This window comes from Cervus elaphus, chromosome 20 (genome assembly GCF_910594005.1).
Source record: "Cervus elaphus chromosome 20, mCerEla1.1, whole genome shotgun sequence".
NCBI classification, from domain to species: Eukaryota; Metazoa; Chordata; class Mammalia; order Artiodactyla; family Cervidae; genus Cervus; species Cervus elaphus.
This window is the reverse complement of record NC_057834.1, coordinates 35,905,098-35,918,701: the sequence shown is the minus strand read 5'-3', so window position 1 is coordinate 35,918,701 and position 13,604 is coordinate 35,905,098. Positions and strand designations below refer to the sequence as shown.

At 43.2% G+C, this 13,604-nt stretch overlaps 1 protein-coding gene across 6 annotated transcripts in view; it reads right to left on the bottom strand.

The window, feature by feature from the left end:
• The window catches only part of FCRL5 (Fc receptor like 5), a 63,667-nt gene that overhangs the window by 25,444 nt on the left and 24,619 nt on the right, over positions 1–13,604 (bottom strand). For 3 of the 6 annotated variants that reach the window (XM_043878592.1, XM_043878593.1, XM_043878597.1), the window contains exons 7-10: positions 11,079–11,342; positions 8,140–8,418; positions 6,595–6,873; positions 5,042–5,320 (exon numbers count right to left, since the gene is read on the bottom strand). In XM_043878592.1, the coding sequence (XP_043734527.1) occupies positions 5,042–5,320; positions 6,595–6,873; positions 8,140–8,418; positions 11,079–11,342 (1,101 nt within the window). The remainder of the gene's footprint in view (positions 1–5,041; positions 5,321–6,594; positions 6,874–8,139; positions 8,419–11,078; positions 11,343–13,604) is intronic. The other 3 variants (XM_043878594.1, XM_043878595.1, XM_043878596.1) reach the window with 3 other exon arrangements.

Sequence of the window (13,604 nt, the reverse complement as noted above, 5' to 3'; positions counted from 1 at the left end):
GCTGAGACCTACTGATGCGAATAGATTCAGTATTCACTTTTCATATCACAGTTTCTTCATTTTGAGTCTTTTATATTGATTCTTATCTCTGCTGGGCTAGAGTTTGTCATCAAATAATTTTTCAAGAGGGGTTAATGGGTACCAAGTTCTTTGAATCCTTGCACCTTTGAAAATGTCTTTTTGATTTGATATCAGTTCAATTCAGTTCAGTTCAGTTCAGTCACTCAGTCGTGTCCGACTCTGCGACCCCATGAACAGCAGCACACCAGGCCTCCCTGTCCATCACCAACTCCCGGAGTCCACCCAAACCCATGTCCATTGAGTTGGTGATGCCATCCAACCATCTCATCCTCTGTCGTCCGCTTCTCCTCCTGCCCCCAATCTTTCCCAGCATCAGGGTCTTTTCAAATGAGTCAGCTCTTCTCATGAGGTGGCCAAAGCATTAGAGTTTCAGCTTCAACATCAGTCCTTCCAATGAACACCCAGGACTGATCTCCTTCAGGATGGACTGGTTGGATCTCCTTGCAGTCCAAGGGACTCTCAAGAGTCTTCTCCAACACCACAGTTCAAAAGCATCAATTCTTCTGAGCTCAGCTTTCTTCACAGTCCAACTCTCACATCCATACATGACCACTGGTAAAACCATAGCCTTGACCAGACAGACCTTTGTTGACAAAATAATGCCTCTACTTTTTAATATGCTGTCTAGGTTGGTCATAACTTTCCTTCCAAGGAGTAAGCATCTTTTAATTTCATGGCTGCAGTCACCATCTGCAGTGATTTTGGAGCCCAGAAAAATAAAGTCACTGTTTCCATTGTTTATACATCTATTTGCCATGAAGTGATGAGACCAGATGCCATGATCTTTGTTTTCTGAATGTTGAGCTTTAAGCCAACATTTTCACTCTCCTCTTTCACTTTCATCAAGAGTCTCTTTAGTTCTCCTTCAGTTTCTGCCATAAGGGTGGTGTCATCTGCATGTCTGAGGTTATTGATAAAATTCTCAATTCTCATTTCTCCTCTGAAAGTGCGAGTCTGAACATTGTTTCTCTCTTTTAGTATTGACTTCTATGTAAAGTCTAAGACCACTTAATATTTTTATTTCTGAGATGACTGGGTTTTTTTTTTTTGCCTGACCATACACACACCCACACATACTCGTGCATGTGCACGTGTATATTTTTAGCCTTGAAAATCAATAACCTCATCAAGATATGTCTTTTAATCTATACACTCAAGTTTTCTTCAACTCAAGACGTTTTTTAATTAAATCTTTGAGTTTTGTTTCTCTCTTTAGACACTTAATTATCAACACTTGTGGTCTTCATTGTCTGATCTCCATTTTTTAATTTCTTTTTCCTTTCTCTGTGTGTTTGTACCTTGGGTTCCATATTATTTTCTCATACCAACTCCATTCTGTTAACAGATTTCAGAAGTATGCATTCTATTCTTACTCCTTCAAATTTGGATTTTATTTCTAAAATAGCTTTATTGTTTTCTTTGGTTTTTCTCCTGAGCTCTGAGATATATATACATATATATTCACATTCTTGTTTTTCTTTCCTGTTATCCTATCATCTCTTCTTTAACCTCATTAAGTTCCCCATTGTACTTTTCTCCCCGCCAGAGTCCATATTTTCTTTAATTGTATTAAGAATATCCAGAAAACTTTTTTGTTTCCTGAAGCAATCCTTCTCCTTAAAAGTGTTGGGTACTTTGTGCCTTTTCTCTCCCTTTTATAGTTTTAAATGCATCGATGATAGTTTTAAATGCATCGATGCAAAAGTTTCCATATTAGACTTCTTTTGTTTATGGCTTATACGTCAATGAATAAAGTTATATTTGGACTCTTGTATTTGCTTGAGAATGCTCTGTGTATGTGTGTGTGAGTATGTGTGTGCATGTGTGTGTGTTGATAGATTCAAAATGGGCGTATCTTATCAGTTTATATTCCCACGAAATTTCCATGTCTTCTCTTTTGGGTATATTCCCTCAAAAAGAAAAAAAAAAAAACACGCAAGACAGATTATTTTGCCAGAAGGTCTGCATGGCTCACAGTGAAGCTTCTCAATTTATGCGTTAATTTAAGGCTCATTTATTTATGTTCAGTTGGTATAAGCAGATGTGAAGACCAGTGTTCTTTCCCTAATCTTTTCTTCCTCATCTCACCTGAAAGACTTTTTGTTCATGGAATTACAAATGCTCACTGAAGACCTACTTTGTGCCAGACACCGAGTAGGCACAGGGATGCAGAGCAGACCAAAACTAAAAAGGTTCCATTCTCATGAAGCTTAAAATAAGAGGGTTTTAGATAACATTAAATTTGAGAAGAAAATAAAACATGATCATGAGAAAGAGGATGTCTTAGGACTTGGGACTTTCCTAGATAGCTCAGCTTCAGGCTTTAGAGTTTGAATCTCAGAGCATTTACATTTCACAAATAATCTCTTTACTTAACAATTTATATAGGGGCAGTGTCTTCCTTTGGTCATGTTTTACTATGATCTGAAACAAGAACTGTCAAGGAACAAGAGATCTTTCAGACTGATTAGTTTCAAGATAGGACCAAAGCAATAACGACTCCAGATGGACCCATGGGTTCCTAAGACCACAGACCATAACAGGAACTTGCCTAATTTAAAGTTCTGACCAGACCACACTTGTAGTTACCATCATACTCTGACTAATTCCTGTTTCTCAAACCCTAAAAGTGACTCCCCTAACTCCTCCCCACCACCTTGAGGGATGATGAGACTCTGTCAAAGTGATGCTCTTCTTTGCTTTTCCAGGTAAAAAAAGGGACACTCATGGACCCTCACCTCATTTCTTCCAGAGAATCATGAATTCATTACCTTTGGGTTCTTATTCCAACTCAAATCACAGAATTCTGGGGCTTTAAGGGACACTAATTACTGTCTTATCTAACTTTCAAGAGAAAGTGAAAACAGTAAGACAAAGAAAATTTTTAAATTTTGCCTAAATTATGAACTAAATTTGCCTAAATTATGAATTATTTTCACAACTAGAGCTAGAATTTGGATATTCTTATCCACACTGATATCACACAACTCAAGAAAGATGTTTTGCATGTACACTGGCTCTTTCTAGGAAACCTCAGAGGTCTTGCTGTGTATATCATTCCTAGAAAAAAGTATTTTCTTCAATGTAGTTCATTATATGTCGTGTTGTCCCAATTGAGCCTGCTCCCTCTGCCATCACTTGTTGAACTGGAGGTGGGCAGCTGGTTTAAGAACATTTCATGTATAGACTTGCCTGTGGCTTCTGAGGTGTCTTAGAGTTAGGCTGCTTGGCTAATTAGACTTGTTGGAAGCACTGCTTTGGTAGCAAGCCATACAGCACCGGCAGCTGGGGCAGACGTTGAAATATAGAGTAGGATGTCCTATTCCAAAGTCTAAGGCAGTCAGTGATGAAATTTGCAGGAGGTTTGAAGCAAGATAAGTCATAAGATAAAAGTCTTAAGAATGAGAGTGGAAAGCACTTAGGAGCAATACGAAAAATGGGGCAGAAGGACAGAGAAAGGAAACAGATGGCAGGGCTAGGAGTAGATAATAATGAAAGCCTCTAGCTCATCAAGCATCAATATAACCTGTTTTTGAGAAATAAGTTGAATTCTGAGAAATCTCTCAGTTCCGTTTCCACGAATCTGGATATGTTGTCTTCCTTTTTTTTTTTTTTTTATTCCCTGGATTTACTTAGCAAACCCTCACCCCCCCCCCTCCAGAGACATCAAGGTCTTTTTATTTCTTATCTAAAATGATCTGATACATCTGACTCAAGATTTCTCTTTCTTTCTGCTTCTTTGAAAAGAAATCTTCTACACGAAGATTCCAAGAGTAAACAGAAGCAATTTTGCTCCTAAAATGACACTTTTTCATGGTTCTATGGGTAACCATGAACTATACTCTGATGATTCGTATACATTTACAAATATATGTCATACTGCAACAAAACTGTAAAAAACATAATACAAAGAAATGACACTTGTGCTATTACTGGGTTAAGTCAAAAGATCTCAGAAACCCCAGAAAAACCAGTGAGTTGGCTTCCAGGAAGCCATTTCCTCCCTTCCTTTCACTTTCAGCCCTCTTTAAACCTACTGCAAGAGTCTGAACTGGAGAAGGCAATGGCACCCCACTCCAGTACTCTTGCCTGGAAAATCCCATGGATGGAGGAGCCTGGTAGGCTACAGTCCATGGGGTTGCTAAGAGTCGGACACGACTGAACGACTGCACTGTCTCTTTTCACATTCATGCATTGGAGAAGGAAATGGCAACACACTCCAGTGTTCTTGCCTGGAGAATCCCAGGGACAGCGGAGCCTGGTGGGCTGCCGTCTATGGCGTCGCACAGAGTCAGACATGACTGAAGCGACTTAGCGGCAGTAGCAGCAGCAAGAGTCTGAACTGTTTCAGAACCCTTTGGAGAAAGTAAGCTCTTGCCCACTATATGTCCATATGCTTGAGCTTGTAGCTAAATTAATATGTAGGTATTAGTGGGGAGATATGAGATGCTTCTGTGCATTCAGTTAAGAGAAATTGGCTTGGAGACTGAACATGCAGGGCCTGAAAAAATAATTTGAGAACATAAAAGTGTTAGTCTCAACTCTTTGTGATCCCGTGGCCTGTAACCAGCCAGTCTCCTCTGTCCATGGAATTTTCCAGGCAAGAATGCTGGAGTGGGTTGCTATTTCCTACTCTAGGGGATTTCCTGACCCAGGCCTGGAAACTGGGTCTTCTGCATTGCAGGCATATTCTTTACCATCTGAGGCACCAGGGGCTTTTGAGAAAATGAATTCATTTGGTAAAAGTGGGGGAAGGTGTTGAGCTATTTTAGGGGCCTGGTTGAGTGAGGGCTGAATGAGGACTGAAGCCCACAGATGGATGGTTCTTTGAGAAGGGAAACAAGATGGGCATTAGGTTGATGGAGTAGGAAACTGGAAGATCTGTGAAAATCACTGAAAGGAGTTGGCATGACAAGGATCTGGGTCAGGGATGGGTCACTAGCAGGAATCCAGAGCTTACCAATGACAGAGAGGTTGATGCTCTCACTTCTCTGAGGGCCAAAGCCATTGTCAGCTGTGCAGTAGTAGTTTCCAGAATTCTCTCCAGTCACAGAGAAGCTATAGGACACTGTTCTCCATGAAGTAGCTTCTGTCCTTGTGAGCAACACATCTTCCAAAAAAAACTGGTACCAGATGGGCAAAGACCCTCTCTGAACTTCACACTGAAGTCTCACCTCATTTCCCACAAGAGTCTGGGTTCCACGAGGGCTGAGGCTGAAGACAGGTTGAGACACGGGCACTGAGGGAGAGAAAGACTTAGTCAACAATTGCTTCTGCCACTGCCTGGAGCTGTTAATCAGTGACTAGTGAAATATCCAGTCTTATGTCCCCTGGCCCTCAGGACAGCATGAATCACACTGCCCCCTAAAATTGGGCTTGGAGTTTGGGCACACATAGATGGGAAAAAAAAAAAAAAACACCTAAGATTCAAGGCTCAACAGAAACCATTTTAACTTCATACTGAGCTGACAGTCACCTTGGTGGAGTTTGGGACCTTAAGCAAAGCAAGCAGAGGTGAATTCCTCTTGGCTCAGAATGGATGTTCCCTGCCCTGCTTCATCCCCTCCCCGCTGAGTCCTCTCACACTGCTGCATAACCAGCTCTAAAAGTGCTGACTCAAGAAGGACAACTTTGGTATAACCATGATCCTGCTCCCTGTCTTTGCACCTTTCATGGTTTTGTATCTGTAAATGATCAGTGCTTGCGTGCTCAGTTGCTCAGTCATGTCCAACTCTTTGCGACCACATGGACTACAGCCTACCAGGCTCCTCTGTCCATGAAATATTTTCAGGCAAGAATACTGGAGAGGGTTACCATTTCCTACTCCAGACTATCTTCCCAACCCAGGAATTGAAACAGCATCTCCTGTATCTCCTGCTTTGGCGGGTGAATTCTTTACCACTGAACCATCTAGGAGTATCTGATAGGAAAGGGACAAGTGACAACTCAGTGACCCTGGGAACTGATTTTGTAGCTATGGGAAACAATGCAATTAATGAACATCAGAAATCTGTGGATTGGTAGGGCAAGAGGACAGAAAGAGAGAAGCATATGGCTCCTCAGAGTTGGGGCCCAGGAGAGAAAGAACTGACCTGCAGGAGGCCAGGGGTGTGATAACATCTGAGTTAGTCACAGTACAGGGCTCAAAAACAGCAGACAGCTGTCTCAAGAGAACCTGGGTGTTGAGAAGGACATAGGTTTGGCCAGAGGAAGAAGCAGGGGAAACTTGAAGGTGGGAACACAGTTCTGGAGGGGTCAAGGATACAGGCCAGCCTTCCCTTGTGACTCGGCTGGTAAAGAATCTGCCTGCAATGTGGAAGACCTGGGTTTGATCCCTGGGTTAAGAAGATACCCTGGAGAATGGAAAGGCTGCCCATTCTAGTATTCTGGCCTGGAGAATTCCATGGACTGTATAGTCCATGGGGTCACAAAGAGTTGGACATGACTGAGCAACTTTCACTTTCACAAGGATAGAGGCCAGGGATGGGTCACTAGCAGGAATCCAGAGCTTACCAATGACAGAGAGGTTGATGCTCTCACTTCTCTGAGGGCCAAAGCCATTGTCAGCTGTGCAGTAGTAGTTTCCAGAATTCTCTCCAGTCACAGAGAAGCTATAGGACACTGTTCTCCATGAAGTAGCTTCTGTCCTTGTGAGCAACACATCTTCCAAAAAAAACTGGTACCAGATGGGCAAAGACCCTCTCTGAACTTCACACTGAAGTCTCACCTCATTTCCCACAAGAGTCCGGGTTCCAGGAGGGCTGAGGCTGAAGACAGGTTGAGACACGGGCACTGAGGGAGAGAAAGACTTAGTCAACAATTGCTTCTGCCACTGCCTGGAGCTGTTAATCAGTGACTAGTGAAATATCCAGTCTTATGTCCCCTGGCCCTCAGGACAGCATGAATCACACTGCCCCCTAAAATTGGGCTTGGAGTTTGGGCACACATAGATGGGAAAAAAAAAGCAAAACCTGAGATTCAAGGCTCAACAGAAACCATTTTAACTTCATACTGAGCTGACAGTCACCTTGGTGGAGTTTGGGACCTTAAGCAAAGCAAGCAGAGGTGAATTCCTCTTGGCTCAGAATGGATGCCCCCTGCCCTGCTTCCATCCCCTCCCCTCTGGGTCCTCTCACACTGCTGCATAACCAGCTCTAAAAGTGCTGACTCAAGAAGGACAACTTTGGTATAACCATGATCCTGCTCCCTGTCTTTGCACCTTTCATGGTTTTGTATCTGTAAATGATCAGTGCTTGCGTGCTCAGTTGCTCAGTCATGTCCAACTCTTTGCGACCACATGGACTACAGCCTACCAGGCTCCTCTGTCCATGAAATATTTTCAGGCAAGAATACTGGAGAGGGTTACCATTTCCTACTCCAGACTATCTTCCCAACCCAGGAATCGAAACAGCATCTCCTGTATCTCCTGCTTTGGCGGGTGAATTCTTTACCACTGAACCATCTAGGAGTATCTGATAGGAAAGGGACAAGTGACAACTCAGTGACCCTGGGAACTGATTTTGTAGCTATGGGAAACAATGCAATTAATGAACATCAGAAATCTGTGGATTGGTAGGGCAAGAGGACAGAAAGAGAGAAGCATATGGCTCCTCAGAGTTGGGGCCCAGAAGAACTGACCTGCAGGAGGCCAGGGGTGTGATAACATCTGAGTTACTCACAGTACAAGGCTCAAAAACAGCAGACAGCTGTCTCAAGAGAACCTGGGTGTTGAGAAGGACATAGGTTTGGCCAGAGGAAGAAGCAGGGGAAACTTGAAGGTGGGAACACAGTTCTGGAGGGGTCAAGGATATAGGCCAGCCTTCCCTTGTGACTCGGCTGGTAAAGAATCTGCCTGCAATGTGGAAGACCTGGGTTTGATCCCTGGGTTGAGAAGATACCTTGGAGAAGGGAAAGGCTGCCCATTCTAGTATTCTGGCCTGGAGAATTCCATGGACTGTATAGTCCATGGGGTCACAAAGAGTTGGACACGACTGGGCGACTTTCACTTTCACAAGGATAGAGGCCAGGGATGGGTCACTAACAGAACCTAAGGCTTACCAGTGACAGAGAGGCTCATGGCCTCACTCCTCTGAGGGCCAAAGCCATTGTCAGCTGTGCAGTAGTAGTTTCCAGAATTCTCTCCAGTCACAGAGAAGCTATAGGACACTGTTCTCCATGAAATGGCTTCTCTCTTTTTGAGCAAAACACCTTCACGAAAAAACTGGTACCAGATGGGCAGAGAACCTCTCTGAACTTCACACTGAAGGCTCATCTTAATTCCCCCCAAAGTCCTGGTCCCAGGAGAGCTGAAGGTGAGGACAGGTTTAGACACAGGGACTGAGGGAGAGAAAAACCTTAGTCAGCAGTTGCTTCTGCCATGTCCTGAAGCTGTCAGTCAGTGGCTAGTGAAATGTTCAGTCTCGTGGCCACTGGCCCTCGGGGCAGCCCAGAGCCTACCTAGCTTTTCTCCCTGGCTCTCTCCTGTTCTCCTTGTTGGTCTTCTTTCCCATTAGACCTGGCCCTTCTCCTTTCCTATCTCCCCTTGTTAGGTCACCTCACTCCCATTTTCCAGAGGAATTGATGTTATTGAGGAAGAAGTCCCTTATTTTGCTGCCACCAGACTCACACTGTTTACCTGCATCAGCCTCTTGCTTCTCCCCTGTCTGGTGACTTTGGAAAAGCTGCCCCTCCACCAACTCAAGGAGGATCCTGCTCTTTCTTGACCCTGAGCTCACCTCCATGTGTCCCAGATATAAATTCTCTGCATCTATTCACTTCTTCCAAACACCACTTAGATGTGTTTAATCCTCTCCCCTTTAGTAAAACAACAAAACAAAACCCTATCTACATTTAATGTTCCCAATGTCTGTTTCTTTTCTGTGAAAAGACTCATAGAAGAAGCATTGTCTCTACTTTTCTCTCTCACTCTGATCTTTTGGTCAACACAACCTTGTTTTTCCCCACCAACATACTAAATTTGATTTTTCATGTTTGTGATTATAATGATAATCATGATAATAGTAGATACTTATGATATAAAATGGGAGAAGGAAATGGCAACCCACTCCAGTACTCTTGCCTAGAAAATTCCATGAACGGAGGAGCCTGGTAGGCTACAGTCCATGGGGTTGCAAAGAGTTGGACACAACTGAGCGACTTCACTCACTCACTCACATGATATAATATAATGTTTTTAATTATGTGTCTGGTGTGTATTTGTCATATATCATTAGTAAACATATGTAGGGAAACACTAATTTAATGATCAAAACAATTCTGAGAAGCTATTATCACTGCCTTTATTTCACAGATGAGGAAAAGGCCCACTGGGGTTAAATCGCATAGCTAGTACGTGGTGAGGCAGCCATCAAACCCAGCTGTCAAACCAGGTTATCACCTGTATTCTTCCACTTTTCTTTTCAGTGTTTTGTGGCTAAACTCAGGGGATGTGACTCAATTCTTATCTTTCATCATATATCAGCTCTGCCTTCTCTGACTTGGCCTCTACTGTCTTTTGCTTAAAACTCTCCCTCACTTGGTTTCACTTTGTTAAATACTCCTACAGTGTTGGTCTAGCCTATGTATCCTTAGATGTTAGTATAGTCTGGCATACAGATGTATGCAGTAATTACTTAGGAGGTGGATAAAGGAGCCATTCTATAGAACTTTATTCATCTCTGAGAGCATCTGATGATGACATCCTGCCTCCAAGTTCCTTGGGTCTGTGGATGTCAGGAGCACACCTTCTCTGTCTCTTTCACTTGATGTCTCCTTCCAGGGTTCCCTGATCCTTTCCTTTAAAATCTTTTGTATATCTATTGTGGGAGGGGCTGCATTCTGGCTTATCTCCAGCCTGGCTCTGCTTTTTTTTTTTTTTTTTCCCAAATAGAAAACAGGTTGCTTCCAGGACCAGCCAGGACTGGACTCTACCATCAGTACAAACCCAAATCACACTGCTCCCTAAAATTGGGCTTGGACTTTGGCCACACATAGATGACACAAAACTGAGATTCAAAGCTCAACTGAAACCTGTCTAACTTGAGCTGACATTCACCTTCAGGGCCTTAACTCAAGCAAGCAGAGGTGAGTTCCTCTTGGCTCACAGTGGTTATCCCTTGATCTGCTGCCAGCCCTTCCTCATTTGGGCCCCTCTCACATTGCTACCTAACCAACTCTAAAAGAGCTTACTCAATGTAGTTATGTTGAATTAAACTTATGGTTTACTTATGGTAAACTTGTGGTTACCAGGGGGTAAGGGAGTGAGGGAGGGAATAAACTGGGAGATCGGGACTGACATATACATTACTACTATATATAGAAGAGATAACTAATAAAGACTACTATGAAGCACAGGGAACTTAACTCAATATTCTGTAATGACCTATATGGGAAAAGAATCTAAAAAAGAATGTGTATATATTTATGTATGACTGATTCACTTTGTATTCACTTGAAATAACATAACACTGTAATTCAACTACACTCCAATAAATGTTTTCTTAAAAAGAGGGTCATATTTGGAGTGACTATGATCATGCTCCCTGTCTTTACATATTACTTGGTTTTGTACACTGTAAGTGATCAGTATCTGATATGAAAGGGACAAGAGACAAATCTGTGCCTCAGGGAGAAATGATTTTGTGGCTACAGGGGACAGTGTAATAGATGAAAATTAGGAATCTGAGGGGGTTTGCAAGACAAGAGGACAAAAAGAGAGAAGCACTTGACTCCTCAGAGGTTGGGGTCCAGGAAAGATAGAGCTGCTGGGCAGGCAGCCAGGGGCACAATGGCACACGGGCTGCTGAAGGAACCAGGCTAAAAGCATCAGATAGCTGTCTCAGTGAGCTGGGTTATTGAGAAGGACATTGGTTTGACCAGATGAAAAAGTAGGCAAAACTTGAAGGTGGGAACACATTTCTGGAGCAGTCAGGGATAGAGGTCAAGTATAGGTCTCCAACAGAACCTAGGGCTTACTAATGATAGAGAGGCTTACTTACTCATAACCTTACTCCACTGAGGGCCAAGGCCATTGTTAGCTGTGCAGTAGTAGTTTCCAGAGTGCTTTTCAGTCGGAGACAATCTATGGAACATTTTTCTCTCTGAAGTGGATTTTATCTCCTCAAGCAACACACCTTCATGAAAAAACTGGTACCAGATGGGCAGAGAACCTCTCTGAACTTCACACTGAAGGCTCATCTTATCTGTCACAAGATTCCAGGTCCCAGGAGGTCTAAGCGTGAGGACAGGTTGAGACACAGGGACTGAGGGACAGAAAAAACTTAGTCAGCAGTTGCTCCTGACACTTCCTGAAGCTGTCAATCAGCGGCTAATGAAATGTCCAGTCTCATGTCCGCTGGCTTTCAGGATAGCCCACCGTCTCCTGACTTTTCTCCCCAGCTCTTTCCTATTCTCCATGTCGGTTTTCTCCTTTTTCATCAGACCTGGCCCTTCTCCTCTCCTATCTCCCCTTGTTAGGTGACCTTACTCCCATTTTCCAGGGGAAATGATGTTCTTGGAGAAGAAATCCCTGATTTTGCTACCACCAGACCGACACATTTACCTTGCTCCTTCCCTCTGCCATATGACTTGGAAGATTTCTCCCCTCACCTGCCCAAGCCACTCTTAGTCTTCCTGTCAGTCCCTGCTCTCCTTTTTTCCTTTGCTGAGATTGGCCTCAGGCCTCTCTGCCCCTTTCTCTTTTCTGCCCCACATTCACATACTCTTCTAGAATCTCTGTTCCTACACTCTCCCTGTATCCAACCTGACCCTCTTTATTTACAGGTGAGAAAACTGAGTCAGGAAGAGGTTAGGAGATCTGTCTGTGGTAACTCAGCAGGATGTTTTCAGGGCCAGACAGGACCTAAGTCTGTCTCCTGACTCCTGTTCCAAAGTTAAATAACATCAACTCCTTAAAAGTGGAAATGGAGCTTGCCACCAATGAAGGGAACAGCACAGGACTCTGTCAAAGCTATTTTCCTGTCACTACCACAACTACCTTAACAGTACTGAGGGTAAGGTACTGGTAAAGGAGGTAGTGTAGTTTATGGTGGTGTAGTACCGTACTCTTGCTGAAAGTCCTACGGACGGAGGAGCCTGGTAGGCTGCAGTCCATGGGGCTGCTAAGAGTCGGACACGACTGAGTGACTTCACTTTCACTTTCAAGCATTGGAGAAGGAAATGGCAACCCACTCCAGTGTTCTTGCCTGGAGAATCCCAGGGATGGGGGAGCCTGGTGTGCTGCCGTCTATGGGGTCTCACGGAGTCGGACACGACTGAAGCGACTTAGCAGCCCCAGCAGCAGCAGTAACCATAGTTACATGGTTGGAGTGACTGATGTTACTACCTGCTGCTGTATCCTACATGGATTTGCACATTGGTTATTGAAAATAATTAACTGTTGATTGGAACAACCGATATCTCCATAACCCTGGGATAGAGAAATTATTTGAGAACTGCTATGATTGATTGGAAACTCAAGCATATGGGGATTCAAAGGATAAAGAAAGAAAAGAGAAAAATGGTGAGTTCTGCAGATGCTGGGGATCAAGAAAGGGGAGAGAGAGAGGTTGCAGACATATTAAGGGGTATGATAGTATCTGAACTGGTTGAAGGATGAAGCCCACAAGATAGAGACACTTATTCAAAGTCAATGGAGATGGTGTTATGGAGTGAACTGTGTCCCTCTTTAATACATATATTGATGTTATAACCTCCAATATGACTGTATTTGTGGATAGAGCCTTTAAGGAAATAATTAAGGTTAAATGATTGACTATATTCTTGGCAGCTGAAGATGGAAAAGCTCTATACAGTGAGCAAAAACAAGACCTTGAGCTGACCATGGTTCAGATCATGAGCTCCTTATTGCCAAATTCAGACTTAAATTGAAGAAAGTAGGGGAAACCACTAGACCATTCAGGTATGACCTAAATCAAATCCCTCATGGTTATATAGTGAAGGTGATGAATAGATCTGGTAGACAGAGTGCTTGAAGAATGATGGATGGAAGTTCACACCACTGTAGAGGAGGCAGTGACCAAAACCACCCCCAAGAAAAAGGAATGCAAGAAGGCAAAGTGGCTGTCAAATATTTGAGGAAAGAAGAGAAGCAAAAGGTAAGTGAGAAAGGGAAAGATATACCCAACTGAATGCAAAGTTACAGAGAACAGCAAGGAGAGATAAGGCCATCTTAAATGAACAATGCAAAGAAATAGAGGAAAACAATAGAATGGGAAAGACTAGAAATCTCTTCAAGAAAGTTGGAGATACCAAGGGAGCATGTCTTGCAAGGATAGGCACAATAAAGGACAGAAACAATATGGACCTAACAGAAGCAAATGAGATTAAGAAGAGGTTGCAAGAACATACAGAAGAACTATACAAAATAGGTCTTAATGACTGGGATAACCACAATGGTGTGGTCGCTCACCTAAAGCCAGAAATCCTGAAGTGTGAAGTCAAGTGGGCCTTAGGAAGCAATACTATGAACAAAGTTAGTGGAGAGGATGGAATTCCAGCTGACC